The following is a 27716-nucleotide window of genomic DNA, read 5'->3' on the forward strand; positions in this document are numbered from 1 at the left end:
CGCTTCTCTGCTCCTCAGTGATCCTATTCCAGGTGTCAGAGAGGAAGTCAGAAGCTGTGGTTCCGGAAGTCCAGGGCTCTCCATTAGGACACACTGGCAGACTCTTCCCCCTAGAGGCAGATCTTCCTGCCTCTCTATTTTACCCAGCTGGCTTCCAGAAGTCACCTCTCTGCGAGGAAGTTCCTGCAAGCCCTTGGGGGTACATGGCATCTGGCATCCTTTTAATTCCTCTGGCTAGGCTTCAAATGAGAAAACTTCATGGGTACCTAAAGAACCCTTGGTGTCACCACTCTCAACCTTTAAATACCTCTCTACCTCTGATACCCTGTATAAGGGCTGAGTTTCTCTGGTGGGCAGGGGCCTGTGCCCAGAACAAGGGTCTTTCCTTCACGCCCCACCCAACCGGGCAGACCATTACCACAAATGCCTCAGATGTAGCTTGGGGTGCTCACCTATAAGGCAGGTGCACCCAAGGTCTTTGTGATGCCAAGCACCTTCCCTTACTCATCAACCAGAAGGAATTGATGGCAGTACAAAAGGATGTGACATCCTTCAAACCCCATCTCAAGCCAGATGGTTCTCCTTATCAAAACGGACAACACCACAGTAATGTGGTACATCAACAAACAGGGAGAGACCCAGTCTTACCCTCTGTGCAGGCTAGCTATGAACCTCTGGCTGACAGCCTCTTCCATGGGACTACACCTGATAGCCCAGTACCTACCAGGGATCATCAACACCCTGGCAGACCACTTAAGCAGAAACTTACTGGACCCCACGAATGGCAGCTCCACAGAAAAATCTTTTTGCAAGTCACTCGGTGGATCTCTTTGCTTCGCATCTCAACCATCAGCTGAAAAAATTCTGTACCAGGGAGTATCACCACCTAGCGTTGGAAGGTGAATGCCTTGACCCTCCCCTGGAACACCCTCTTTGTGTACGTATTCCCTCCTCTGCTTCTTATTCCCAAGGTATTGATCAAAATAAGGGAGGGGAGACCAAAGGCCATCCTCATTGCTCCAGATTGGCCCAGACAACATTGGTACCCCTTACTGCGCAGCCTGACCTTACAGACTCCCAGGCAGCTTCCCCTGATCTCAGACCTCTTAACTCAGGTGGGGGGGGGGATACTGCACCCAGACTTGCAGACTCTCAAACTATCAGCATGGCTAATACTCTAAAGGCAAACAAGGGGCCCCTGTTAAACAAACATGTCATAGACATTAACACAGAGGCCAGAAGGCCCAGCACCAGAAAATCTTACTCAGGAAAATGGAAAAGATTCTGCTCCTGGAGCCAGTCCAGAGGCGGCAGTACCTCATAACCTTCCATCCCTCTTATCCTGGACTACCTGGCAGAGCTATTTAATAGTGGCTTCTCCTCTATTAAAATCCACGCCTCAGCCAGTTCAACTCATTTTGATACAGAACAGCCCCTCTTCTCCCATCCTTTGATTAAACAATTCCTCAGAGGGGCTTCTAATATCATACGTCCCAGAAGGAGACTCACTCTAGCCTGGGACCTGAATTATGTTTTGGAAAAACTAACTTTACCACCCTTCGAACCTGCTGCTTCAGCAGAAATAAGATACCTCCCCAGGAAGACTGCTTTTCTCCTAGCTATCACCTCACAGGTGATGACTGCAGCAGTGGAACATGAAGAACATAGTACAGTTGTGTGCACTTACCATAAATGTAGATGTTTGAGTGTATTCGCTGTTGCAGTCCTGGTTTCCCACCCTCCTTCCCTGTTATATCTTCTTTATTTAGGGAGACATAAGTTTCTAATGGTGGCTTTTAGTGAACAGGACCACCTTACCATATTTATTTCGGCGTCTGATTGGTTAGGGCAAGAAAAACTGTTGTAATGGCGTCGGCTGCCTTCGTTTGTAGCACTGACGACCTGATGTCAGGCAGCAAGCTACAGCAGCCGACACAGAAAAACATTGACTCTGGTGTTCGGGCCGGCTGAGGGCTACCACAGCAGGCATAACTCACAGGTGATGACTGCAACAGTAAATACACTCTAACATCTACATTTATGGTAGATGTACACAACTGTACTTTATTCTACCCCTGGCAAGACTGCACATGCAGTGGACCCTAGCTGTTCAGTGGTCTCTTGGACAAATCGCTGTCTCATCCCATTCGTCTGTCCAAAACCTGAAAATCGTCCCTCCAGTGGTGGTTAGATTCCCAGAACTTGACAGAGGGTTGCCCCATCCTGGCTCCTGGTCCTGTAGCCACAGTCACCATGGATGCCTCCTGGCTCAGGTGGGGGGCATTGGCTGGGACGGACTCTTCAAGGGATGTAGTCAAATCCAGAGACACTTTTGTTCATGCTTGGCCCCCTGGTCTGCTGTATGCTTACCTTCCTCTTCCTGTCATGTTGAAATTTCTTCAGAAAGGGAAAAAGTCGACCCTCCTTGGATTCTGTATCCTTGTATAGATCTGATATCCAATCGGGAAGGCAGTCATCATCTGGATCTTCTGAAGCTCGCGGCTTGGCTTCTGCAGTTCCAATGATGGCTAGAGAGTTCCCAGGCTTTCTTCTCCCATGAAGCACATTTTGCTGTCTGCTCACAAGTCATCTACCAAAAAGATTTATGCCAGCAAATGGAAGAGGTTTTCCATTTGGGCATCACAGCATTCTGCAAATCCCTTTACTGCCTCGATACCTTCGGTCTTCCAAGTTCCTGGCCTGTATCTTCAACCAAGGAGCCAGTTTTTCTACAGTTAAAGTCCAGCTTGCTGTCATTTCCCATTACCATGTGGGCCTCAAGGACTTGTCATTAGCTGCTTCTAGATTGTGCAAAGCCTTTTTGAAAGGTACATTCCTCTTACGGCCACCAGTTAAGGATCATACTCCTCCTTGGGACCTAAATTTTGTGCTACAATCACTGGTGTTATCACCCTTTGAACCACTGGCTAAGGTGGATCTACAGTATCTGTCTCGGAAGACCGCTTTTATGGTGGACTTGACCTCATCTGAGTGAGTTTTGGAGTTACAAGTCCTGTGTATTCAGTCTCTGTACCTCATATGTCATAAGGACCATGTCTCTCTTAGACCAAACCCATCCTTCATGCCCAAGGTCACTTTTTGAAACAAACATTAATCAGGTCAGATCTTCCCGCTTTCTTTCCAGAGTTCCAGAACAAAGGGAAATATCAGTTGCATATGCTTGATGTACATAGGCAGCTCTGTTTCTACATAGATAGAACCAAATTTTTCAGGAAGTACAATCAATTGTTTGGCTTATACTCTAAAGCCAGGTTGGGATTTCCTGTTTCCTATGTAACTATTGCCAATTGGATTGCTAAATGTACCACATTTATTTATTTATGACAAGTATGGTATTTCTCTTCCTGCCTCAGTGAAAGCACATTCTATCAGGGCGGTCTCTACTTCATCGGCCATTGCATCCAGAGTATCGGTGAATGAGATATGTGCTGCAGCTACATGGGCTAGATCTCATACCTTCATATCCCACTACAAATTGGATGTGTTATCCCAAAACAGAGCATCCTTTGGTTCTGCCTTGCTCCAGAATATCCTTCCGTAGAGCCTCCAGGGTTCATGTAGCTGGGGACTCTGTCCCACAGGTTGAAGACCAAATGAAGACAACAACATCAGATAAAGAAGTTATGTACTCAACATAATGTTCCATCTAAATTGTTGCTCTTCATTTGTCTTCAGCCTTCCCCCCCTCCTTACCCCTTCCTTAGTCAGTTGATCGGGCAGAGGTAGCCTCACATCCTTTCTCTCTCTGATCTCTTTTAGGGGTGGGGTGTGTGGCAGTAGTGATGTCTCTGTCTTTTTTGAGCAGGTACTTAGCTTTCAGGAAAACTCGATCTGAGGTAGTGAGGGAGAGGGGGGCATTATGGGTAGGGGAGGAGTTCAGTTTTGGCACCGTAGCTTGGATATGGCCGGCTCGGCACTGATGTCGGTGCCTATACCCACAGGTTAAAGACAAATGAAGAGCAACAGTTCAGATGGAACGTTATGGTGAGTGCAAAACTTATTTTTTTCTCTCTTGAACAGACAATATAATTTATACTGTTTACAATACTTATTAGTTACTGTTTTACCTTATTTCCTTTAAGTTGTACAACACTGTGACATACCATGCCTGTCTTAAAGAGACAATGCTGTATACAGCAGTTGTCTTCTTCTGGAACCCTAACCTCCTCTGTTTTAACTATTGGCATTTTTTAACGTGGTATCAACTTAATATTCTGTCTGATACACAAAACATGTGGAATCCTCTGTCAGTTAGTTGTAGATGGCCTGTCTGTAGCCAACAATTATTAATAATGTTATTTGTATGCATGTGTTTAATAAAATTAAATTTAAATGCAGTGAAGATGGTTTATTACTGTCTGAACATTTTTTGGATGTTCAGATAGACGTTGGAGTGTAAAGGCCTATATATGCTGTTCGTTCTTCTTTAGCTGTCTGTATTTTTATGAATAACATTATCATCTTGGCCTTTTCCAGGAAATATCTGTATATATTGCACCACTTTAGCTTCAGTATATATTGCCATCAGTAGTTAGTCTAGAGACTCTGATAGGCTGAGACTTAACAGCAAATATAGCCCTGTTATTTCTCTGAAAAGGGTTCAGATGGATGCCTGTGAATTTCAGTGTCAAATCTGGTTATGTAAAGCTTAACTAAGCAATTGCACATATAAACAGCCCCAGGCTACCTAGTTTTATGATATGAATGTGGTTATCCTCCCTGAAACATGGAAGGTAAGAGGCCCAGGCTACCTACTTTTATAACACAAATGTGATTATCCACCTTGACACATGGAAAGTGTTGCTTGTTCATCTCTAATACAAATGAGAAGGCTTGGGGTTTTGTTCAGATGCATTAATATGTCGAAACACATCAGGACGGATAACAGCATCTTTATAGGTTCATAGGTTCGTACTAGGCTATCTGCCCTAGGGCATTTATAAACCTAGCCAGAGTGTATGTGGCTTACACCACCCCTTAGGATGAGAATACTATGCCCTTTTAGGGTTTAGTTTACTATGCCTCTGTCTAGTAGTGACACAGAGATGACCCCTGGGGTAAACCTACGATCTCCCATCCACTCGTCGAGATTTCTCTTGAATAGAGTCAGTGAGGAGCTCTGCCTAACATGGACTGGGATTCTGTTCCAGAGTGTAGGGAGCCTCTGGGTTATGAATCTGTCCCTCCAGCACGTTCTATTTATTTCTGTGTTGAGGTTTAAGTCACTTGTTCTCGTGGCTCTGATGGATTCGGATTTTCTGAGTTGGAGCATGTCCATTAATTCAGGATTGGACATGGAATTGTACGTCAGGCACAGATCACCTCTGAGTAGGCGGTATGCGACTGAATAGAGCTGGAGTTTTTTCAGTCGGGCAGCATATGACATATGTTTAAGACCCTTTATCCTCTTGGTGAGGAACTTTTGGGGTCTTTCCAACTGCTGCAGGTGTCGGGTGAGATACATCCCAAATGGGGCATTGTACTCAATCATTGGCCTGATAAGAGAAGAGTATAGGGGCACAATGACCTCTCTTGATCTAGATGTGAAACCCTTCATGATAAGGTGGGCAGTATAGAAGGTCTTCCTAACCACTTTGGCAATGTGAGTGTCAAATGAGAGGTTACTGTCAACCTGGGTCCCTAGGTCCCTGATTACCTCTTCCGTACTTAATGGATTACCGCCTATGTGGTAATTTGTCGGTACCTTGTTTTTCCCAAAGGGTATGACTATACATTTCTTGGCGTTCAGCTTAAGGCCATGGCTCTGGCACCAATTATCCGTTTCTATGAGGCCTCTCTGAAGGATGTTTGTGTCCGCTGGAGTATCAATTATGGCCCAGTTTGCAGTCATCTGCGAACTTTGTCAGCCACAATCCTCCTATGTTTGCCTGTACCTCGGAAAAATAAATGCCGAACAAGAGGGGTCCCAGGACTGAGCCCTGTGGGACACCGCTTGTGACTGGCTTAGAGTCTGACATAGCTCCAGCAACTCTGACCCTGTGGGTTCTGTCCTTGAGCCAGTTTGCAACCCATCTTGTGACATATGGGTTTACATTTAAGCTGGTGAGTTTGTCTATGATGCCCGAGTGGGGTATTGTGTCAAAGGCTTTTGCAAGGTCAAGGTAGGCTGTGTGAACTGCCTTGCCCTCATCAATGGCCTTAGTGACTGTTTCAAAAAAGTGGCTGTGTGAACTGCCTTGCCCTCATCAATGGCCTTAGTGACTGTTTCAAAAAAGTCAACCAAGTTCAAAAGGCAGGATCTGCCCTTGACAAAGCCAAATTGGGTAGGATCCAATGTCTGTAGGTCCCCAATGTCTTTGTTTATGAGTCCCATAATGATCCTCTCCATAGCTTTGCAGACCAGGCTCGTCAAGCTTATGGGGCAGTAATTTCCAGGGTCCGTAGAAGCACCGCCTTTGTGAAGTGGGACCACTGTTGCCGTACGCCACTCTTTGGGTACGTATCCTGTAGTAAGGCTAAGATTAAACAGCAGCCTTATGTGTGGGTTTAGTTCCTCTTGGAGTTCATGTAGCACACAGCCCGGGACACCATCCGGTCCCATTGATGCTGTGTTTTTAGCTTTAGAGAGGCGGCTCTCACCTGGGCATCTGAGATGTTAGGTAGGCTACACTCTGCTGGGATAGTTATTGCTCCTTTTGGGGGGGGGGGAGAAATTTGCACTGAACCTGTCTGCCAGAATGTTGGCAATGTCAGTGGGTTCAGTGTATTTTGTGTCATTTTGGACTAACTCTGAGCATATCTGGGAGTTTCCACCCAGGTTTCTAACATAGCTAAAGAAGGCCTTGTGATTGTCTTTTGTGTCTTTTGTGATTTTTCTCTCAAAGTTGGCCTTGGATGATTTTATGAGTGATCGTAGTTTTTGCTAGTACTGATCAGAGATGCCTTCCCTTTTAGGGATTTTGCTCTGTCATGTAGTAGCTTCCTCCTCCTGTTGTAAAGTTTGTTTATGGCTGGGGTCCACCAGACCAGGCGCCTGCCTTTGGGGGAATGGGTCTTGGTTTTATTTGGGATTGCATGATCCATGCATTCTTGAAGGTGCCCATAGAAGGCATTTGCAAAAGATTCAGCAGTGTGGGTTGTGGTTTCCACTGGCCCAGGGGCCTTGAAAGATACCACTTCAGTCTTAAGAAGTGTGAAGTTTTCTTTTGAGAAGTTCTTCACTGTGGTCTTTTGTGCAGGGGTGGGGTGGGATGTGGATTTCCAGTGAGATTAATTTATGGTCTGATCTTACCAAAGAGGGATGTACTTCCGGTGTGGAGCATTTTGTCCCCATGTTTGTGATGATCAGGTCTAGTATATTGTCTCCTCTTGTGGGAATGGTGACTAGTTGTTCCATTGCATTTGAGTTTATGAATTCTAGGAACCTTTGGGCTAGGGTGTTGGGGCTTGAGAAATGTTCCCAGTCTATGTTTGGGTAGTTGAAGTCTCCCAAAATGATGGTATTTGGAGAGACATTCATACTCTCCAGTGTCTTCAGGAAGGCTGTGTGTGGTTCCTGAGTTTGAGAGGGTGGTCTGTAGCATGCTACAAACTGTAAGGCAGTTTTGCCTATGGTTAGTTGCACCTGGATAGTCTCCGATGCTTCGTGCGTTGACACTAACCTGGAGGTGTGGGTATCTTTGATGAAAAGAAAATGGATACTCCCCCTCCTTTTGTGGTTTGGTCCAAGTTTTGGGGCCGGAAAGCATGATATGAGGTAAAACCTGATAGTGCTGGGGTGCTCTCAGGAGCCCTGAACCAGGTTTCAATCGCTGTACAGACATCGATGTTCTCCATACTGAGGAGGGCTTCGAGGGCATGCATCTTTAGGTTTAGACTTCTGGCATTGAGCAGCATTACCCTTAGTTTTTTTCCACTTGTGTTTTCTAGGGAGGTAGGTTTGTCATTTGAGCCTTGCCTAAAAAAGGCACTATGAGGGTGGCAAGAGCCTTGGCCAATATCCAGAAGCCCAGGGGTGACAGGTGCAAGCCATCCCTTGCGAAGCAGTGTGGCTTGTCAAGCATGTCATCCCAAGCAGACAGACACTGGATCCCCTTAGAATGACACCAGTAATTAAGCCAATTGTTAAAACTGATCATTTTGTCTTTGTACTGTGGCATCATTCTTGGTGAGGGCAAGATGCTGCTCAGGGTCAGGGTCATACCGGCCTGGGCTACATAATCAGAGAGCTCCTCTATGTCTCTTTTCATGTAGTCCAGGGAGGTACGTCTCAGGTCGTTCACACCGGCATGTACAATGACTGAGTCATATTTGTACTTGCTGTGGAGTGACCTGAGTGCTTGTGTTATGTGGCGGATTCTAGCTCCCGACAGGCAGCTTACTGTGAACCTCTCCTTGTTCAGTCTGGTGAGCGGGACGTCAGTGTGCCTGACTATGGAGTCACCTATTACAAGTGTGTCTGGCATGTTGTTTGGCCTTAAGGGCTGTGACTGTTTAGCACACTGACTTTGTGAACTATGTGTTGCATGTGCTATGTCTTGAGGTGGTGGTTGCTTGGGTGTCTGCTTTGGAGGCCTCTGTTGTTTTGGTAGATTTTAATCAGCGCCTCCGAGTATGTTTTTGTGTGTTTATGTGTTTGGTTTGCAGTTGTGATAGTTCTATGTGAGACTGGGTTTGTGGTGTGCGTGGTTACCTTCTCCTCCTGACTGGTCTTGCCAGTACTGAATTGAGAGAGCTCAGCCTCCAGTTTGGCTATATAGTTGCATCTCTCGCATATATTTGTATTTGTTGGGAGGAGGAGAGGGTTGTCTGTGTACATGAGGCAATTGTAACATTGCCTCAAGATTCCCAGATTCACCAGCTGAACAGGAGGGGACGCCAGCAACTGACCCTTCGACATGCTAGAAATAGTGAAAAAGATTGCTGTGTAACTGAGTCAGAAAGGACCTATAGGGAAATGGGTACTCAACAGAATTTAGGTGAATGAAGTACTTTTGTTTGTTTAAGAGTGCTTTACCTGTATACAAAATGCTTTAGGAGCAAGTGCTGAGCTTTTCAGATAGAGTATAGGCTGTTTAGATTGCAAGTAGAACAGTGGTTATCCTCCCTGAAACATGGAAGGTAAGAGGCCCAGGCTACCTAACAGACAGAGCTTACATATATACAAGGCAAGCACAGAGAGACCGCGTTCCTGTTAAAACATGTAGCATAAAAATAAAAACCTTGTGTACAGGAACGTGAGGGCTTGTAAAACTCAACACTGCTTGTTCGCAAAGTCACAAAAATACTGCATTCCTCTGCAGACACCAGCAAGTAGTACTAAGCAGCAATGGCAAATAAAAAGCAAAACCAGAAAGCAGTCCACAACGTCCAAAACGATAAAAAACGATAAAAAAACGATAAAGAAGGTTTTTTATTGTTTTGGACGTTGTGGACTGCTTTCTGGTTTTGCTTTTTATTTGCCATTGCTGCTTAGTACTACTTGCTGGTGTCTGCAGAGGAATGCAGTATTTTTGTGACTTTGCGAACAAGCAGTGTTGAGTTTTACAAGCCCTCACGTTCCTGTACACAAGGTTTTTATTTACATATATACATGTTCACATCTCAACAGCTAACTACAAAATGGCAGTCAGGCTCACACGTGCTCCGTATTTATACTGTAGTGCAAGCCCTTGGATCGCTTCTTAAAGGTATATATACGCACACACACATTGATCTACAGAAGGTATATTTGTTTTAATGATATGCAAATTGTACTTTCTCATACATAGTTTGTGTAGCTATGTGTAAAACATGTATGGCATTTTATGCTGGGAAAGCATCGAGAAAAAGTCAGGGAGGTTATATGGCTATATGTATTCTGTTAAGGCAGACAACTTGGAAAATGCATTGTATAAACATTCCTTAAGGTAAAAGAAATGTGTGGGGTTTACTGTTCAAACCTAAGACACTATAACCCCTTCTTAAAGGACAGGGATGTTAACAGTACATAAGATAAAGTGAAAACCATTGGCAAAGCATTTTAAAAACCAAGTAATGTGTAAAACTTTATGAAGCTATAAGTAGAAGGCAATTTCTTAAGCGCCATTGCTGAAAGACATTAATTAGCTACTGTGATGTCCTCCATCATTTGGCTATGTATTGGTGGAGATCCATTTACACAGTTTGATCAGATGTACTACACAGACATACAAATGTGCTTACTACCACTTTTTATGTTTTAATGTTAGTATATGTTGTTTATCTCAGCAAATCTTTTTGAAGATTTGAGTGGTTCAGGATTCTTTAATGTTTCTAAAACAGGGCTACCATGAATTCTGCCTGTAAGACCCTCATTTCTGTATATGGAAAACAGTGCTTAATTAAAAAAAAAAGTTCTGCTTGTGATACCAAAATACATGGTTGAGGTGGTAGGCCCAGTCTACCTTTTTCACCCACAGGACTCAAGGCCAGTAGGACTCTGCCAGATCATAGCTACAAAACTCCTTCCTTAATCCATAATTCTGTGTGCAGAAGGACCCTTTTCCAAATCTCTTTTGCCATGTGTGAGGCTCAGTCACATCTGTAAATGACATCGGGCTGCTGTTTTTAAATGTTACAGCTTCAGTTGAAGTTTAGTATCTTTACATGGATTTTGATATTTTCACTTTGTTCTCTTGACCATTTCCAAATTATGGAATATTCTTTTCAAAGTCAGTAGTTGAAGTTTAACATCTTCTCCAATTTCCCTTTTCACTCACCATTTATTTACTGCTTGATTCATGCTGTGCATATGCTGTCAGCTTCTTTAGTATTCTGTTGATTTGTGATTTATAAATGTGGGACTGTTAATCAATTTCTTTCTAATAGTTCTTTTGTTCATTCGATGTTGACTATGTTTTTGTTGTTTTGGCAGCCACCATTTGCTTATCTATAGTTTATAATTTTGTTTAGTGCTTCAGATGTGGAAAGTGTATTTTTGAAGTTGTATTTTGTGAGCATAATTTTTATTTATTTTTTTGTTACACTTGATCCAGTTCTTCTCGGTTTAGCCCTCCGACAGCCCTGTTTTCATGTTTGATTTAAATTGCTGCTTTATATTTGCATGGCTTTGCACTTCAGTGTACCTGCCCACTTAAAGTGGATGTCAGCCCTGGCTTTGCATTGTGCATTGCTTATCGTGAAGCTGAAGTCCTTACATTGTTTCAAGGTGAAACTTCGTATTGTAGTCAACCCCGATTGTAGGCTGAATGTTGACATTGTGGCAAGCTCGATTCCATCTTGGAAGTTAAATTGAGCTCCATCTCTATCCTGATTTCTGCCCTAAACTTCAGTGCTGGTGACTTCATCACCAGTATGTATGTTCTTCTTTTGCTTGTACCAACAGTTGTCAACACCAGCCTTGTATCCTTCAGTCTTTCGTCTTTTCCCGGTTAGGGGTCGCCACAGCAGAACTCCGGTCTGCTAATGATTGGCAGTAGAGTTTTATGTGCTGGCTTGCCGGGCCTAACACACAACCTTCAACGAAGGAACTTCCATTCACGCACATCGCCACACAGAAGACACTGTAACTGAGAATCGAACGGGCAACGTCTAACTGGGAGGCGACAATGCTAGGTTCATTGTTGGAGATGCAATTTATACCCTGTGATTCAGCAGACAGAGCCTGGGGAGTTGTCAAAGAATTCAGTTTTGCGATCCCTACCACCTCTAGTAACGCACATTAGTGGTGGCCATACTTCTGGATTTTCTACCTTTTTGCACCCCTCAGTGCAGTGTTTACTTCAAAGGAGTTTATCTCCAGCTATTTATCCAAGTTGGTCCAGGATCTTTCTTCCTCCTTCCTGTCTCAGATGACGGTAGGAGTTGTTTCCAGATCCCGCAATCTCCTTGGGTATTATTTTTAGCCTTCCACTTCTTTCAGAATTTAGGAAATGTCTGTAGATATGTTTTGTTTTGCCCCATTTGGTCTGGGAGAAAGAAGGAATGGTTTTCTAATTCAAGATTATGATCACCTCCACTTTGGTTAATACAAATTAGTTGTGGTCAGTCCTAAGAATTTTCTTCTACTCATAATCTTCAGATGGATACACGAATGTAGCATGTGCTTTTTCTGTCCATAAAAATTACTTACTTGTCAGAAATGAGGGCTGTTTCCATCACTTTGACCCACCTTTTTGCATTAACTACTTTGTGATGTAAAGTTTTGAGAGGTTTGTTCAGCACACACACACAAGTATCACTGGCTACTTTCTTCTGATAATTTTTCTTCTAGGCATAAGCTTTATGCAGACTAGACCATTCCTATACTTCATTCGCTCCATGGGCATGTTCCTAGACCGAGTCCATGCTGCCACACCATTTAATTTGATTGCAGAGTAGTACAAAAGATCGCACCTCACATCCTTCTGTTAGTTCTGGGATTGAATACTACTGTATTAAATTATACCTCACATAAATGGAGATTGGCTTATGTTTCTTGCAGGCTTTGTAATGCTCATTTTCCAAATGGGCCAGAAGGATCACCCCTTTTGAAAATATGACTTCAACCTCTTGAGGCAAAGTCACAAGATATAATTTTTTCTATATATTAATGCTCAGGTTACACAAAATGTTTTCCACTCGTCAGGGGTCCTTTTCATGAAATGAATTTGGAGTTACTTGCAACACATGTTCAGCTGTACACACTCACTGCTTCAGCTGCTCTGTTAACCTACAGTTTAGTGTTTGTCAGTTGCCAGACTGTCTGTCTGGCCTTACCCACAAGACCTTGTCTTAGTGTATACTTAGTTGGTTCTTCTCTATTCTGTTGTATTTAATCTCTCCAGAGTCAATAACAGCTACACATAGAATGCCAGGTGAATATGAATTATGCCATTAACAGAATGTATTAGTTCTTTTATGGTGGTATTTCCTTTCCTCTGATCAGTCTGTTGGTCAGTTAGAAATTTACACAACAGACTGTATGCTACCCTTATTTTCCTTTCATAATTTCTAAACTATAGTATGCTTCAGTCTTTGGTCAATCTTTTAAAGTTATCGTAGTTTTTGTGTAGGTTCCTGTTGTCCAGTTCTTTATCAGTAGTTCAGTTCCCTGCACAGATTCCTTCTCACAATGGTATTGTCTCTTTTTGTACCATTCTTTCCAGTGTGTTCATTTTTAAGGACCGTTTTCCCCTTGACCTTGTTAGTTATCTGTACTCTAGTTGGCCTGTTCTTAAATACTTACTACCATTCTTCTTCCCAGGTCATTTCAGTCACTGCACTTTCACCAACTTTGCTTATGGCTTCTGTTCGGGTTATCTGCTATTCATTCTGTAATTAACTGATCTCCAGCACTTCCTTCAGGTTAATCTTGGAAGTGACAAATATTACTTGATATGGCAATTATCTTTGGGCTGTTTAAAGGCCTCTGTGCAGTTCAGTTTATATGCATACACTTCTAGCTTACTGTTGCCATTATGGTGCAACCTGTATTACTTTGGACATTAGTGCAGTTGCCAAATGGAATGTTAAAGAACATGTTTACAGATTCAGATATGTGCTCATCCTCATATCTCTTTAGGATGTTCTGAGGACTTTTGATGACCTTTGTCTACAATCCTATTTTCCATCCATTTCTGTATTATTTACAAAATGTGAGTCTCTGGTACACTACAGAATGCTTGATTGGAATTACGAATGTATAATAATGATCCTCTGACTGACTATCTAAACTTGTAAGTATAACATTAAGCTGTTTTATTTCCATAACTATAACTGTCTCTCACTTGTGCACTTAGCCTTCAGACTGACTCCTTACCTGTCAACTTGATGATTTTCTGCTAGAGCTGTGTATGTTTTACTTGTTATTGAGATATTAGTATCTTAGTCGTTGCAGTCTGGGCATTTTGCATGATCAGCCATTAGCTTCCATTACTTCCCAATGGTTGCCATGTCACTCTCATAAGGTACTAGTTTATCTTGTTATCAAACAGTCCTCCATTCTTGTGCAGTGTGTCTAATGTGGATCCATTCACAGAAAGTTCTGTTTCTGATCTACAGCAGTTGGGGGCAGTAATTACTATTCAGCTGTCCTTTGGTCATAATAATCATAATAATAGTAATAATAATGATAATAATGGTGTCCGATGTCCCTCAGTACAGTTGTAAAACATTTAAGGTCCAGCAATTTCCAGTTCAACTTGTATGTGGAAATATTGGCTTTAGAGTTTGTTTTTTTTAAGGATCTACCCCATTATAGAAAGCGTGAGATTTTTTCTATAGGTAAAGGAAGATATCGGTCCTGTCACATATGAAAATGATGTACTAACCATAATGACAGAAGTCTAGGAACAGGTTTATTATCCTCTGACCCACCTTACTTCCCCTGACCTTTTTTGGTTTGCTTTGGAAGTTCTCTTAGAAAGATTTGTTTCTGTTCTGGGTTTTCTTCTTGCTTGCTGCATCTTATTGTAGGTTTGCAGTGATGGGTTCTGTTGCACACAAGAGTGTGGGATAAGGAGAGGAGTTTTGTTGCCTGAGAAAGATTAGATGCCAAGCTGACCAAGTCCTGCTGCCCTCCAGTCCTGTGAGTAGACAAAGATGGGCCTCGTCCTACACATGTTGTTATTTAAATGGATAACTTCATATACCACTACCTGCTGTCTTGTAACAGTTAATGTAACCATTCTGTATTTGCTAGTACAGACTGTGGGGTTAATGAGTTGTATTTCTTCTCAGTTGTACGATTTATTGTGTTCTGCACTTTTTAGGGCAAAGTTTGTTTTAACTGTTAGAGTACCTCAAAATATGTTTGCTAGCAAAATCTGTAATTACATTATTACTTCATTCTGTGAAGCTAAGAAATAAGAGTGTGAGTATAGTACTGTACAGAAAATATAACACTCAGTCTTTCTCCATGAAAAATGTAACCCACTATTTGTTTTTAATCTTTTATCTCAGTTTTGTTGATTTTTTTTTTCTCAACAGTTTGAGATTGTTCCTGAAGATGACCCCCAGAATGCTATTGTAGGAATGTCTGCAACATCTTGTCACACCAGTCTCCTAAAACTGATCAGTGCAGCATGGTAAGACAGCTTAAAGAAATGTGAGAAGTATCCTACAGGTAGTCCTACAGCAACACAGAGTTGGAAGCTTCCACTATACTTCTGCTACCATGACTAACAGAATCTTTAAATGAGCTGTTTTGCCTCTATTACTATTTACACTGTTTTATCTACAGTTTATGCAGGGGCAGCTAGCATGTAATATGATTTAAAATTCAAATCTAGCATTAAGCACCCTCCATGTTGGGCATGGGGTTTGGGATGTATTTCCTTCCTGTCTGAAGTAGGCTACATACTGAAGCATCCATATTCCAAAGCATGCAGGTGTTCTGCCAACACATGTTGTAGCATCACATTACTCACTCAGAGAACATACCTAGTCCCTGAGCTCTTCCGTTTAATTTTTGTTGCACTAGACCTCAAAGTTGAGACTCATTATGAAATAATTCCCATATCTGACACTTAGAGCAGCTAATCCATCAAACGTTTCAGGTGGATATCAGTTCATAAGCCAAGACATACAGTGTCATTATATTTACTGCTTAGGAAAGGATTGCAATGTAAAACAATGCCTTATTTATTTATTTTATGTATTTGCAGTTTGTTTGCCAGGATAGTCCAATTGGGCCACGAAGAGCACATTTTCAATGGAGTCCTGGGGAGAAAAGCTCCAGAAAAATACATGAAGAACAAGATACACTATAAATGCAAGAGTCATAAGAATGCACAATAACATAATACATTTATTTTTTTTATTTTTTTATTTATCATTTGTTGACCGGGAAAGTCCGACTAGGTTCCACAAATTCAATGCATTACATGAAATGGGAAGATAAATATAAATGCAAGAAGTCTCAAGTATACAAGATAAATTACATAAATAAGAGAGAATTTAGAAAAAAAATAAGTAAGAAGTTCCCATGAGGTGCTAGTTAGAGTAATGCATTGAATTTCATTACAAAAGAGTTACAGTTCCTGTAAAATATGGTAGTTGCTACAGTTATTATTAGGAGTAAGACTGTAGGGGGCTATTTACAGATATATTAGGTTGTGGAGAGTAGTTAAGGTAAAGAAATTATGTAGGATGGGAGCAAGAGCATTCCCATTGTGAAGTTAGGTATGAGTGAAGTAGGGTTTTGAAGGCAGAGAGTCTGTTAGTGGTACAAATGAGAGGTGGAAGAGAATTCCAGTGGCATGCTAGTGAGAAGGATAGGAGGTGCTTGCCTGGAGGACAGGAAGGTTTATGGAGTTCTATTAGATTCTGGGAGTTAGATCTGAGAATCGGTCAGGAAGATGGATTTTGAAGGTGGAGGCAAGGGAGGGGCAGAGAGAGGGGCTGAAAATAAGTTTGTGTGCTTAGATAAGTTGGGTATAGGTGAGATCATTGGGTAGCTCAAGCCAGTCCAGTTGATGTAGGGAAATACAGTGATGGGTAGTGGATCTATGGCCAGTTGCAAATTTATAAATTTTGTTGTAACAGGAGGAGAGATTTGATTTGAGGGAAGATTGCAAATTAGTAAGGATAGAGGCACCATACAGAAGGGAAAGGATGAAGTAAGCAGTAGCGAGTACACGCCTTGTAGGGGGAGAGATATAACGGTTATGACGGTAAAGCATGCCTAATTTTTTATGTGTTGTTTTTATATTAACTTGCAAGTGGCTATCAAACTTTAGCTGATCATCAAGGCGAATTCCTAGAAGTTTTGCAGTGGAGACTATTTTGAGAGCTGTATTATTTTGACTGGTGATAGAGAATGAGCTTTAATCTAAGGTGGTGGTTTTAGAAGGGATAAATATCATTAGTTTTAGTCTTGGTAGTATTGAGTGCCAGATGGTTGTCTAGCATCCATTGTCCAGTGGAAGAGAAGGCTACCTGAGTTAATTTTATTAATGAAGAAGTAGAGGTGGCAGAGCAGATTATTGTCGAGTCGTCGGCGTATTGGATGAGTTTAGTGTTAGGGATGGCAAGATAGAAGTCATTTATAAAGATATTGAATAGAAGGGGACCTAGAATTGATCCTTGGGGGACATCTGTGGGAGTATCTAGGAAAGGTGAAATAGCTTTTTTCCACTTGACTGCTTGTTGCCTGTTTGATAGGTAACTGGTGAACCAATTGATAGTGAAGGTGGATAGGTTTAGTTTAGAGAGTTTGGTAATGAGAAGGTTGTGTGAGATGGTGTCAGAAGCCTTTGAAAGGTCTAAGAGGAAGGTAGATACAGTATGACCGGTGTCACGGGCCTTGTTAATGATCTCTAGGAAGGAGAGAAGGGCAGTGAAGGTACTATGGCCTGGTCAGAATCCATGCAGAGTGGGAGTGAGAAGGTTGTTATTTAAGAGATAGGGTAAAAGTTGAAGGTGGATGCATTTTTCAAGAAGTTTAGAACAAGGGGATAAGATAGCGATAGGTCTGAAGTTTGGGATATAATTGTTGTTGCCACCTTTCTGGAGTGGAATAATAAAGGCCTTTTCCCACAGTTGGGGAACATAAAATTCAGAAATTGATCTATTGATTAGAATACAGACAGGGAGGGCAATGGCTTCTGCTGTGATTTTTAAGAAGTAGGAAGGTATGTCGTCAGGAGCATTAGAACATGGTTTCATTTTTTGGAGTTTTTTTTTTTTATAGTACATATGGAGATAGGATTCATGGAGAAGGGAGGAGGATGGGGGCTGGACTTACTAGGGGCAGGAGGAATGCATGGGTGTGGTTGTGGGAGTGGGGAAGCAATGTTGTTCGTAAAGGATGATGTTAGTTTGGCTATGGAGTCAATAAAAAATGAATTAAATTGGGATGCTAAATTTTGGTCGGAGGTGTTAGGGTCAGGGCAGGGGTTTTCTTTTTTACCTGGGTTAAGGAAAGAGGAGATTCCATCCCAGAAATTTTTAGGGTTAGCTTTGTGGTTGGTTTGGAGTGTTGAAAAATAGGACTTGCGGTCTGAGATAATAAGTTTCTTTACTTTGTTGTGAAGTATTTTGTATTCCTTTAGGGTGGTGGTAGTTTTAGTTTTATGGTAGCGTTTCCAAGCTTTATCTCGGAGTCGCATGATGAGCAAAGTATTTTTAGTTAACCATGGGACACAGGGTTGCTTTTTGTGCGTTTTGTTTTCCAGGGAGCAAAGGAGTTTAGCAAGTCTAAGAAGGTTGTATTGAAGTAGGAAATGGCATTATCAAGGGATAAAGATTTTAGTGGGATTCAGTTTACTCTTTTTAGTGCATTTGAGAATTCATTGGGATTGAAGTTTTTCAGGCACTGTGTAGAGGTTTAGGTATGGGTTAGATGTAGGGAGAAGGGAAGACGGTGGGCAAAAATGGGAAAATGGTCAATTAGTGGGTCGGGAAGGGTGCCACTGTCAGTGATATAGTGAGGATGTGAAACAAGAATCCAATCTAAGGTGCTCCCATGGTGGAAGTCTTTGGATGGTCTAGTTGTTGAGGTAATAAGTTGAGTGAAGTTATATAGATTTATAGCTAGGGAGGTGTTTGGAGATTGAATTATGGTCCAGTTAATGTTAACATCACCTAGGATAATAGTTTCATTAGTAATGTTAGTAGAGAACCAGGAGAGAATGTCCTCAAGGATGTGGACATTATCTCCTGGGGGGATATAGAGAGTGACTGTACAGATGAGTTTATGTTTATTTATATGCAGAAGGGCTGGGATTATTTCTACATTACCAAATGTAGGGATGGGTTTGGAGTATGGGGTCACTAGGAGGGATGAGGAGTAAAGGAGAGCGACACCTCCCCCTTTATTACATGTTCTATCTTTTCTAATAATACGGTAGTTGGGTGGAATAAGTTCTGAGTCTTTGATGTGGGGTTTCAACCAGGTTTCAGAAATGGATAGAATGTATGGCTGATTGTAGAGAAGCCAGACGTGGAGGTTAGGGATTTTGTTGCAGATGCTTTGGGCGTTAAGAGATGTGAGGTAGAGAGACCTACCTGCTAAGTAGTGTGAGTGGGATGGGAAGGTAGAATTGTGTGAAAGAGAGGGGCCGGGGTTTGGGTGTATGTCACCCGAGAGAAGAATAGAGGTTAAATGTTGAATGTGGGAGAGTAGGTATTTGAGTTGCTTAGTTCCACATTTATGGGTTATAAGACTTGAGACAGAGGAATGATTGATGAGAAAGGTATTGTTGGGGTAAGATACAAGTCTGTAGGGGAAGAGCATAGTATTGCTGAGGAAGAAGAGGTTAGGCGATATGTAAGTTTGGGAGTGTGCATGCTGTATTTGGATTGAAGTAGTAGTATGAAATGGATGAGAGTGATTGACTTACAGAGGCCTGGTGAGATAGTTTAAGTAGGATATGCTAGAAAGTATTAGTAGTTCAGTTAATAATGTGGCAGGTTTGATGGGCATGGTGTTTGTATTGACTATCAGGTAGGGGTGGGCTTGGGATATACTTGTGGTGGTGTCAAGGGGGTGGAGTTATAGTAAAGTGTTGAAGTAGGAGAGGTGGCTTGATTAAGGTTAGGGATTAGTTGATTGTGTGTGAAAGGAAGTTGGTGTGGTGTATTAGCTATAAGGGTAGAGGTGTTGGGGCAGGTGGGAAATGGGGGCAGGGTAGGGGAGCGGAGTGAGCCCGCAGGGCGAATGGAGAGGGTAGAGCCAAGCAGATGGAAGAGCAAGTCAGTGAGGAGCAATCAATAAGATGGATAGCAAGCACAAGGTAAGAAAGGCATAGGGGTGAGGCACTAATTTGCCAAGTGAGACTAGGAGGAAGGCAGGGAGGTTGACAGAGGTTAGGTAAGGGCAGTAGGGTTAAACTAGGACAGCCAAATATTAAGTAGCTTATTTAGACTAGAGTGGGAAATTCAAAAATTGGTAGATGCTGCCATCTAGTGGACACATCCGAAACTGCAGTAGAGGGGCACAAGGACTTAGGGGGGTGGTGATGGACTTGGAAAGAGTAGGTTGAGTGGGGTCTGCAGTAGGCTGTTAGCGTGCACAGGCAGGAGTACAATACAGCTATAGGGAGTGCAAACAGTTTACAAAAAGGTACATACACTTTGTTTTGGTATTTCTTGTGTGTTCTCAGTTTAAGCTTGGGGAACCAGTAAAGCACAGGGAGATAATTACACGTTCCCTTAGATAGTGTTTTCAGCAGACAGGAACCTGGGGTACATGCGGCAGGGCAAACTGGAAGAGAAGGAATACAAAACAATTACTAACATGAAGTAGCTTAACAGCAGCTAGGTTGGAAGGAAAAGGTTAAAGTGTGAGGTTTTAATTTGCAGTGAGAGTGTATGCAGGAGCGCTACATAGTCTTCTTCTTTCAGCTTTTTCCCGGTTAGGGGTCGCCACAGCGGATCATCTGTCCGCTTATGATTGGCAGTGGAGTTTTACAGTGTCGAGTTGTCAGCCCGGCGCCCAACGTTCCACAGAAGGCACACACATGCACATACTCACACCCAGGGCCAATTTGGAGTGTCCAATCCACCAATACTGAAATATAATACTGGTATATAGACAGAAAAAAGTCACAGGAAATTATAGGCAACTAGTTTCAGTCAAATAATACAGTATATAAGCACAGTGAAAAAAAAATTATATGTATATATGAAAAACAAATCAGAAGTAAGCATATATTGAATAACAGTACATTAAATGAATGCAATCATTTCAAGAGCCTTCAGCATTCAAATAAACTATAGTATTACAGTATTACGGATCAGTATTATCTACAGCGGTAGCGTTGTTGCCTCATAGCAAGAGGTTCTCCTGTTCGATTGACGGCTGGAGTGCCTTCTATGTAGAGTCTGCATGTCCTCCCCGCGGTCGAGTGGCCTCCGAAAGACATCCGTCAATGGGAGTGCCTTTGCTGAAGGCTGGGCGTCAGGCTGGCAACTCGGCACCATAAAAAAAAATTCTACTGTCAATCATTAGCGGACCGGAGTTCCGCTGTAGTGACCCCTAACCGGGAAAAGCTGAAAAGACAAGAAATTATCTACTGGTGTTTCAACTCAACCACTTGAAGAAGTAAATAGAAAAGCTGCTGTCCTACCCTGATGCTGAAGGATAGTGATGTTTGAGAGTTCCCAGAGATGTATCATAAGAAAAGTGGTCATTGCACAGTGCTACTGCTGTGCATGAACACCATCAGGAGGTGAAGAAACTGGTGGGAATGTAAGAATGTAATAATCACACTGTCTTGCAGCACTGCAGTTCCTGAGATAGTGAGGGATCGAGTTCACACTTGTCTTCCACCTTATTGTATGAGGGGCCTGAGAGAGCGTCACTCCCTAGCAGTTACCTTGACATGTTTCACTTTGAGTTATTATTACCACACATCCCTCTGACAACCCACAAGAGAATGCATGTGATCAGCCTAGTCTCAGGGAGAAGTCTGTAAAGTTCTGTGACTAGAGCTCAGTCTTCACATTTGGGAACTTTAAAGATTCTTCTCCGCGGGCCTTTCTTCTGGTCCCTTGGTGTTTAATGGTCCAGTGTGTAGAAATCCCATTGAGTCCTTCCATTTCAGGGTCAGAGGCATATGCCTTCAATCTCAGGAGTTGGTTGAGGTGTGATATGGGACCCTCCACTTTCTGGGAACACACTATTAGGTGACATGACTTAATGTTGGCATCTAACCTAGTAGAGGTCTCTCTAGGTGCATCAGTACACAGTCCTCTATCATCTAGCGGACACCTGTCATATGTTCAGTCCCCATGTTCATCAGGCTGGTGTGCTTCCTACCTGAGGGTAGGGTTCTTCCTCCTAATTTGCATTTGCCTCAGGAATCTAAAGGCTATTATCTCTGAGACTGCTAAAATAATATAACAACACCCACCTACACACACACACACACACACACACACACACACACACACACACACACACACACACACACACACACACCACACTCTCTCTCTCTTTGGAGAAACCTTAAGGCTGAAGAAGTCCACCATGGACTGGCTTATGTTCTCCATTCCTTTTCCACAGACACATCTGCATGAGTATCTGGGGCAAAGTTAGGTAAACCTCCTGGTCATCTCTCTAGGATCTCATCATCATCAGGCATACCAAATGCATAGCTTGGAAGCACCAGAATGCCATTGCTCCAGCTCCTAAGAAAGTGGATGCCTCTGCAAGCCACCAGATGAGTGAAGTCCCGGCCAGCCATCCTAGGACACTGTGATATCCAATAGAGGGCCCATTAATTCTAAACTTGCAGCTTAATAAGGAGTGTAAAACTTTGGACTTGGTGGACAAGGCAGTATTTTCTGATGCATTGGATTTCAGTTTTCTGAACTGTTTGTCCCACCTGCACATATTCTGCCCCTATAAGCAGATATAGGACTGACAAAACTTTCAGCTCTCTCCAAGTCTGTCTTAGAAAATGGTCAGGACTCTGTCCACAGCTTTTGCAATGGGCTACCATGTGGCTCATTGCAACTTTGTGCTAATGTTGTGTCGAGGGCAGCAGGCTCAGCAATGAGCCTTCGTGGTTTGAAAATGTGTTGTTTATGGAATACATTTAGGAAACTGGTCTTCAGATCTATGTCTTATTCCGTCCTTGGATGGGGCCAGAAATATTGAGTAGATAGGAGAGAGCCAACATCTGCAGTCTGGCAGGGTTGTCGTTTTTTTTCCGATTTTTCTAATTTCTACTAGTCTAGTGTGTGTAGTTTGCTGTTATCAGGACAAGAAAATATTTTGGCTTTAAATAAAATTCTATACCCACAAGGTGTAAACACCTTTTTTTCTTTTTTTTGTGTGACTACAGGGGAAAACCATTGAACAATGTGTTGTCATCTGGAGCCAACTTCTTTGGCTTTGCTCATCCTACAATTCAGAATCTAATACAGAGCTGCCCAGGGGCAAGAAAGTGTGCCAAGTAAGTACTAAGGTCAGATTTGTTTTTCTTTTTGTGTTAGGCTTATAACTTTACAGTTTAGGAATGTCAGTCAGTGTGTTTTTTCAATGTGTTCACCGTTTAGAAGTTGCAACTTATTTTATACACATACATTTAGCAAACTGTGATGCTCTTCACACTTGTGTGTTATTAAAATGTGCAACTTTTTCCATACAATTGGTAATTTAAAAATATTTAGGTTCATGACTTTGATCTTCTGACCTGCTTATGACCTGCTAACCTTCAAGAAGCTTGAATGATGTAGTCCCATCTCCATATTTTCTACTTCCCAAGTAAAGCTCTGGATTATTTTTAAAGCCAGACTAACATTTTTATTTTAAGAGGAAGTTCATTGCATAGTCTTGTGAGGTGTGGAATGTATCTGTCACATTTGTTCTATATATATTTATCATCATATCATCAACATATTTATTAGGCTTTACTCCGTAGCATATCGCCTACTCCGAGGTGATCACTGCCTAACATATAAAGCTATGTCAAACCCAGAACTGTTGGACATGCTACACGTAAAGAAATCCCAATCCCTCCGAGCTACACGCTCTAGAGACCTAAACCTTGTCACCACAATAAACAGGACACGCTGGAGGGATAGATTCCTGTCCCAGAGACTTTCTATACTCTGGAACAAGCTACCCATCTATGTCGAACAAAGTTCTTCATTAGCACTCTTCAAGAAAAATCTTGATGAGTGGATGGGAAATAGGAAATACACCCCGCAGATCACTTCTGTGTCTCTGCTGGACAGTGGCACAGGAAAATAACTTTCTTGGATGGCTTAAGCTATGGAACCTTGCTGGCTAGTCTTACGTAGGACCTTGGGCCGATAGCCTAGTACCTACCTATGAACCTGTGAACCTATGTTCCGTGATCTGGTGTCTGTTTTAGCCTCACATGGAAGGGGAGCAATTCTGCTGAGCTGTAATGGCCTGTTATAGATATTTCTCAGCTTTATGCAGAAAGCAGTTTTAAAATATGTTTTGTTGTTGTCCAATCACCTAAGGATGGATGAAACTGAACCAGAAGAATGGCAAAGTTGACTTAACTTTCTCTCGTCTTGTTTTGCATTTCAGCAGTAATTAAAGATGCCTTTCATTTTAAATGTTTTGCTTATTTCTGTACTTTCAGGCAAGCAGCTGGCTAGCAAAACAGATTTGGTAGGAAATGTGAAATCAGAATCAAGGGTAGTAATGCGGTGCCTTGAAGGGTGATACATTCAGGATGGTAAACTGTTGAATCTGACAAGGCAAAGAACACTTGAGATGATGTGGTGTAAAATGGAGTGTCAGAATTCTGTAGAGTAATATTCTTTATCCTGTCTTAAAAGAGAATAGTGGCTGTTTAAGTAGAATCTCTTTCAGAAAGTGTTCCCACCCTCAATTGCTACTAAGCTGACAGGATGTTTCCAAATGCTCTTCCACTGTGCTAGTAGGGATATGGACAATGGGGAGATTATTCTTTTGTGCTTTATGGGAGTACTGTGAAATGCAGCAATAGTTAAAGAAGGCAAAGCAGTATTTTGATATGCTGTGCAGGTTCCATTTCCAGAGGAAGGAACTATGTGGCTTCTAGGACTTTTTGAAGATGAAGGACTGTAGAACACGTGAAATATCTGCTTGATATGTTACTTTCAGCTGTGCTGAAGAGGATTACTGTCAAAGAGTAGACATGTGAAAATAAAAAGTGATGCACTGAAACAGATTGTGCGCGTTTGTGAGGCAGACAGTTTTAGCAGAATCAATATGGTGTTTTTAAGTTTGTCACAGTTTCAGCTCTGTGACAGGACTCTGATAAATTGTTTCTACAATACCTTGGAAATCCCTCCCCCCGTGGCTCTGGGTATTGTCTGAATCCCCCCACACAGTTCTGCAAACATAACTGTAGCATTGTTGAGATTACACAATAAGGATAAAGCAAGTCTCCTGGTTTCTCTAGGGTTGTGCACCTTGGAAGATAAATGTGTAGCCAACAAACCGTTAGACTAAACCACTCCCTAAATTGGCAGCTTGTCAGTATCAGACTGCTGTTGAGTAAGTAAACACAACAACTGAAGCATATTGTTGAACTTGTCAGGCACACGGATACCATTTGGTAAGGAAGGATAGTATATTGATAAAGTTGCACAGATGTTAACCATGGTATTACACAAGTAACTTCTCTGAAGTAAGTGTACTTTAGTAGATCTTTGCTGCTACACTGTAGGATAGAAGACGGAAAGGCAAGAAAATAAAAACACTGAATGTATGAAACTTCAGAGATGTATACAGGAATGTCTGATAAATGTTAAGTTTTGCCTAATTGTTGACAAATTAAGTATGGTTTCTGTAAAATCATAATTAAGTATGTGGTTTGATTTTGAAGGGCTTTTACACTGGTAATTGTTGGAATTCCCTCTTTTGCTGTCATCAACATAGTAGAATTCTAACTTTTTTCATTACTATTATCAGGGGATCATGCATCTTTGGTTGATATGCTCTTTGATATCACATACCAGGCTTACAAGACATAGTTAGACACTGTGATACTGCTGTATTTTTCAGTTATCCACATAGTGCAAATATCAGTTGTAATGTTTGTTTAAAGGAAAGCTGCCACATTCAGTGTCTGAATCACCAGAACCTTCCAGGTGTTCCTATGGGTATCACCACAGTGTACATCTGCACTGCTTTTATTACCTGAAGAGGGAGTATAACCTGATGCATTTAAAGATACATTACAGGTTCATGGGAGATTACCAGACTAATAGTTCAAGAGTCCTTACAAGCCTAACCAGTTTTGCCAAGATTTTACCCAATTTTCTCTCCCTAGGGAAAAGATAACGATCAGGAAGCAATTTTTATAGACTGCCTCTGTCCATAAGTTACATGGGCACCTCTCCAGGAGTGAATTTCTGATTTCCCATCCATTAATCCAGATTATGATTTAAGATGGTCAGGGAAGGGCTCTTCTTCACGGAAACAGGAAGGCTATTCCAGAGGGGCAATCTCTGGTACACATATCTCTCCAGCATGATCTATTCATGCTAGAGATCAGATTTAGATCCTTGTAGTGGGCAACCCTCATGCAGTTAGCTTTGCAAATATGCAACATTTCCATCAGGGCTGGGCCAGAGACTGCCTTGGTCAGGCATAGATCACCCCGTAGTAATCCGTAGTAAACTGAATACAGTGATAGGGCTTTTAATCTGTCCACATATGAAGTCATTGCTGCAGTAGCTTAAGCTGTACGGTTTATATATTCTGCCAAGGATATAACAGCTGTCCAGCTGTTATGTCTTAGGCCATGACATAACCCATATAGTTAAGGTTACTGCAGCAGTGATTTAAGCAACACATCTTATGGTAGATTTGCTTACACAACTGTAATATTTTTATTCATAAATCACTGATGCAGTTGTCTAAGTTGTATGGTATGTATCCTCACTAGGATATATCATCCTGCAAGCTGTTATATCCTAGCCAAGATATAACCCATATAACTTAAGCTATTGCAACAGTGAGTTAATCAAACATCTACTGTTATGGTAAGTTTACTTAGATGTAGTTTCCTGTAGTTCAGTCTGGTCACTCACAGCCAAAGAGAGAGAGAGAGAGAAATTTGAGATGTATATCAGCTGCTTGAAGAAAGGACTTTGATTGGATACTCAGCACATTGACAGGAAGGAGGTTACACTGCAGGATCCTAGATTGGTGGTGGACCAGAATGATGAAGAAGATTCAGGCCAAGCTTGGGTCAAAAACTTCCTTCTGCAAAGTATGTCCATAAGGTAGCATCCTGTTTTTTTTTTGGGGAGGGAGGGGTTGTTGTAAATTTCAGTTAATGAGGGGCTCTGCTAGAACTAGTCATTGACTAATAATGAGAAGTGAAGAGTTATACCCCTGGCAGCCAGTTTTGATTGCTTTTTGAGGTGTCACACCTACTCCTCTACTTTAGACCACTCAAGAGTGTTACTGTAGCAGGCCTATGTATGTGGGAAGATCTGCTGAGTCCCTTGGAGAAGGTTAATCTGTTTAATTCTGGGTCTAGGAGTCTGCCTCCTCAAAGTCAAGAGAGAATAGTTGGTTAGAGCTGAAAATACATTAGCAGGACCTGCTATACTAGGTGGATTTCCATGGACTACATAGGCCTTAGACATGCATGCAGTGTCTGTATGATGGGGCCTGTTCTTGTGGCTTCTGGAGTATACCTTTAGGAAATGCATGTTGGCATCAGTTCCAGGCTGTTCACGGCCATCTGACATTTCAGCACCACCTGCTGTGTACTGATTTCTTAGTGTTGGTGAACTTGGTACCCAGCATTTGCCCGTTGCACTGTGACCCCTTTGTGTGCTGGGTGAATTCCCTTCAGGCTTGTTCCTTTCTCTGGAGGATGTCCCTTAGTCTGCTGGGAAGGGAGATTTAGAAGATCCTGAAGTCCTTGTCTCTCAGTTGGACAAATATAATGAGACCCTTCCACCCTGTAATTCCCCCCAGATTGATCCTTTGAAGAGTGCTTGCAATCATCTACTGTCCTGTTCTTTCTCTGCCTTCTCTTCAGAAGTGTTTGAGTTAGTATTAAAGCAAGACAGATGAGAAATCTTGAGTCATTTCTCCACCCCTGTGCTCAGAGTGCAGTATGTGCAGACTGTAAACTTCTAGATTAAGTTTACTCTGATCCTGAGGAGTTAGCTTCCCATCACTAGCTCCAGATTTAATGAAGTGTCATTCATACTGAGCCTCCCTAAGGCACATGACTTCATGTTCTCTTCAATCCATTATAGTTCTCAGATGCCATAACATCATAACTCCACTTGATAAACAGTCATTGGCTTTGCATAGAGTGAGCAGGAGAGTT

At 42.1% G+C, this 27716-nt stretch overlaps 1 protein-coding gene across 6 annotated transcripts in view; it reads left to right on the plus strand.

Moving 5' to 3' along the window:
* TBRG1 (transforming growth factor beta regulator 1) overlaps nt 1–27716 on the plus strand; it is a 675454-nt gene that overhangs the window by 478307 nt on the left and 169431 nt on the right. For all 6 annotated transcript variants that reach the window (XM_044080849.1, XM_044080848.1, XM_044080847.1 and 3 more), the window contains 2 exons: nt 14932–15029; nt 22737–22847. In XM_044080849.1, the coding sequence (XP_043936784.1) occupies nt 14932–15029; nt 22737–22847 (209 nt within the window). The remainder of the gene's footprint in view (nt 1–14931; nt 15030–22736; nt 22848–27716) is intronic.

The sequence above is a fragment of the Protopterus annectens genome, chromosome 8.part0 (assembly GCF_019279795.1).
Source record: "Protopterus annectens isolate FY-2018-M chromosome 8.part0, PAN1.0, whole genome shotgun sequence".
NCBI classification, from domain to species: domain Eukaryota; kingdom Metazoa; phylum Chordata; order Ceratodontiformes; family Protopteridae; genus Protopterus; species Protopterus annectens.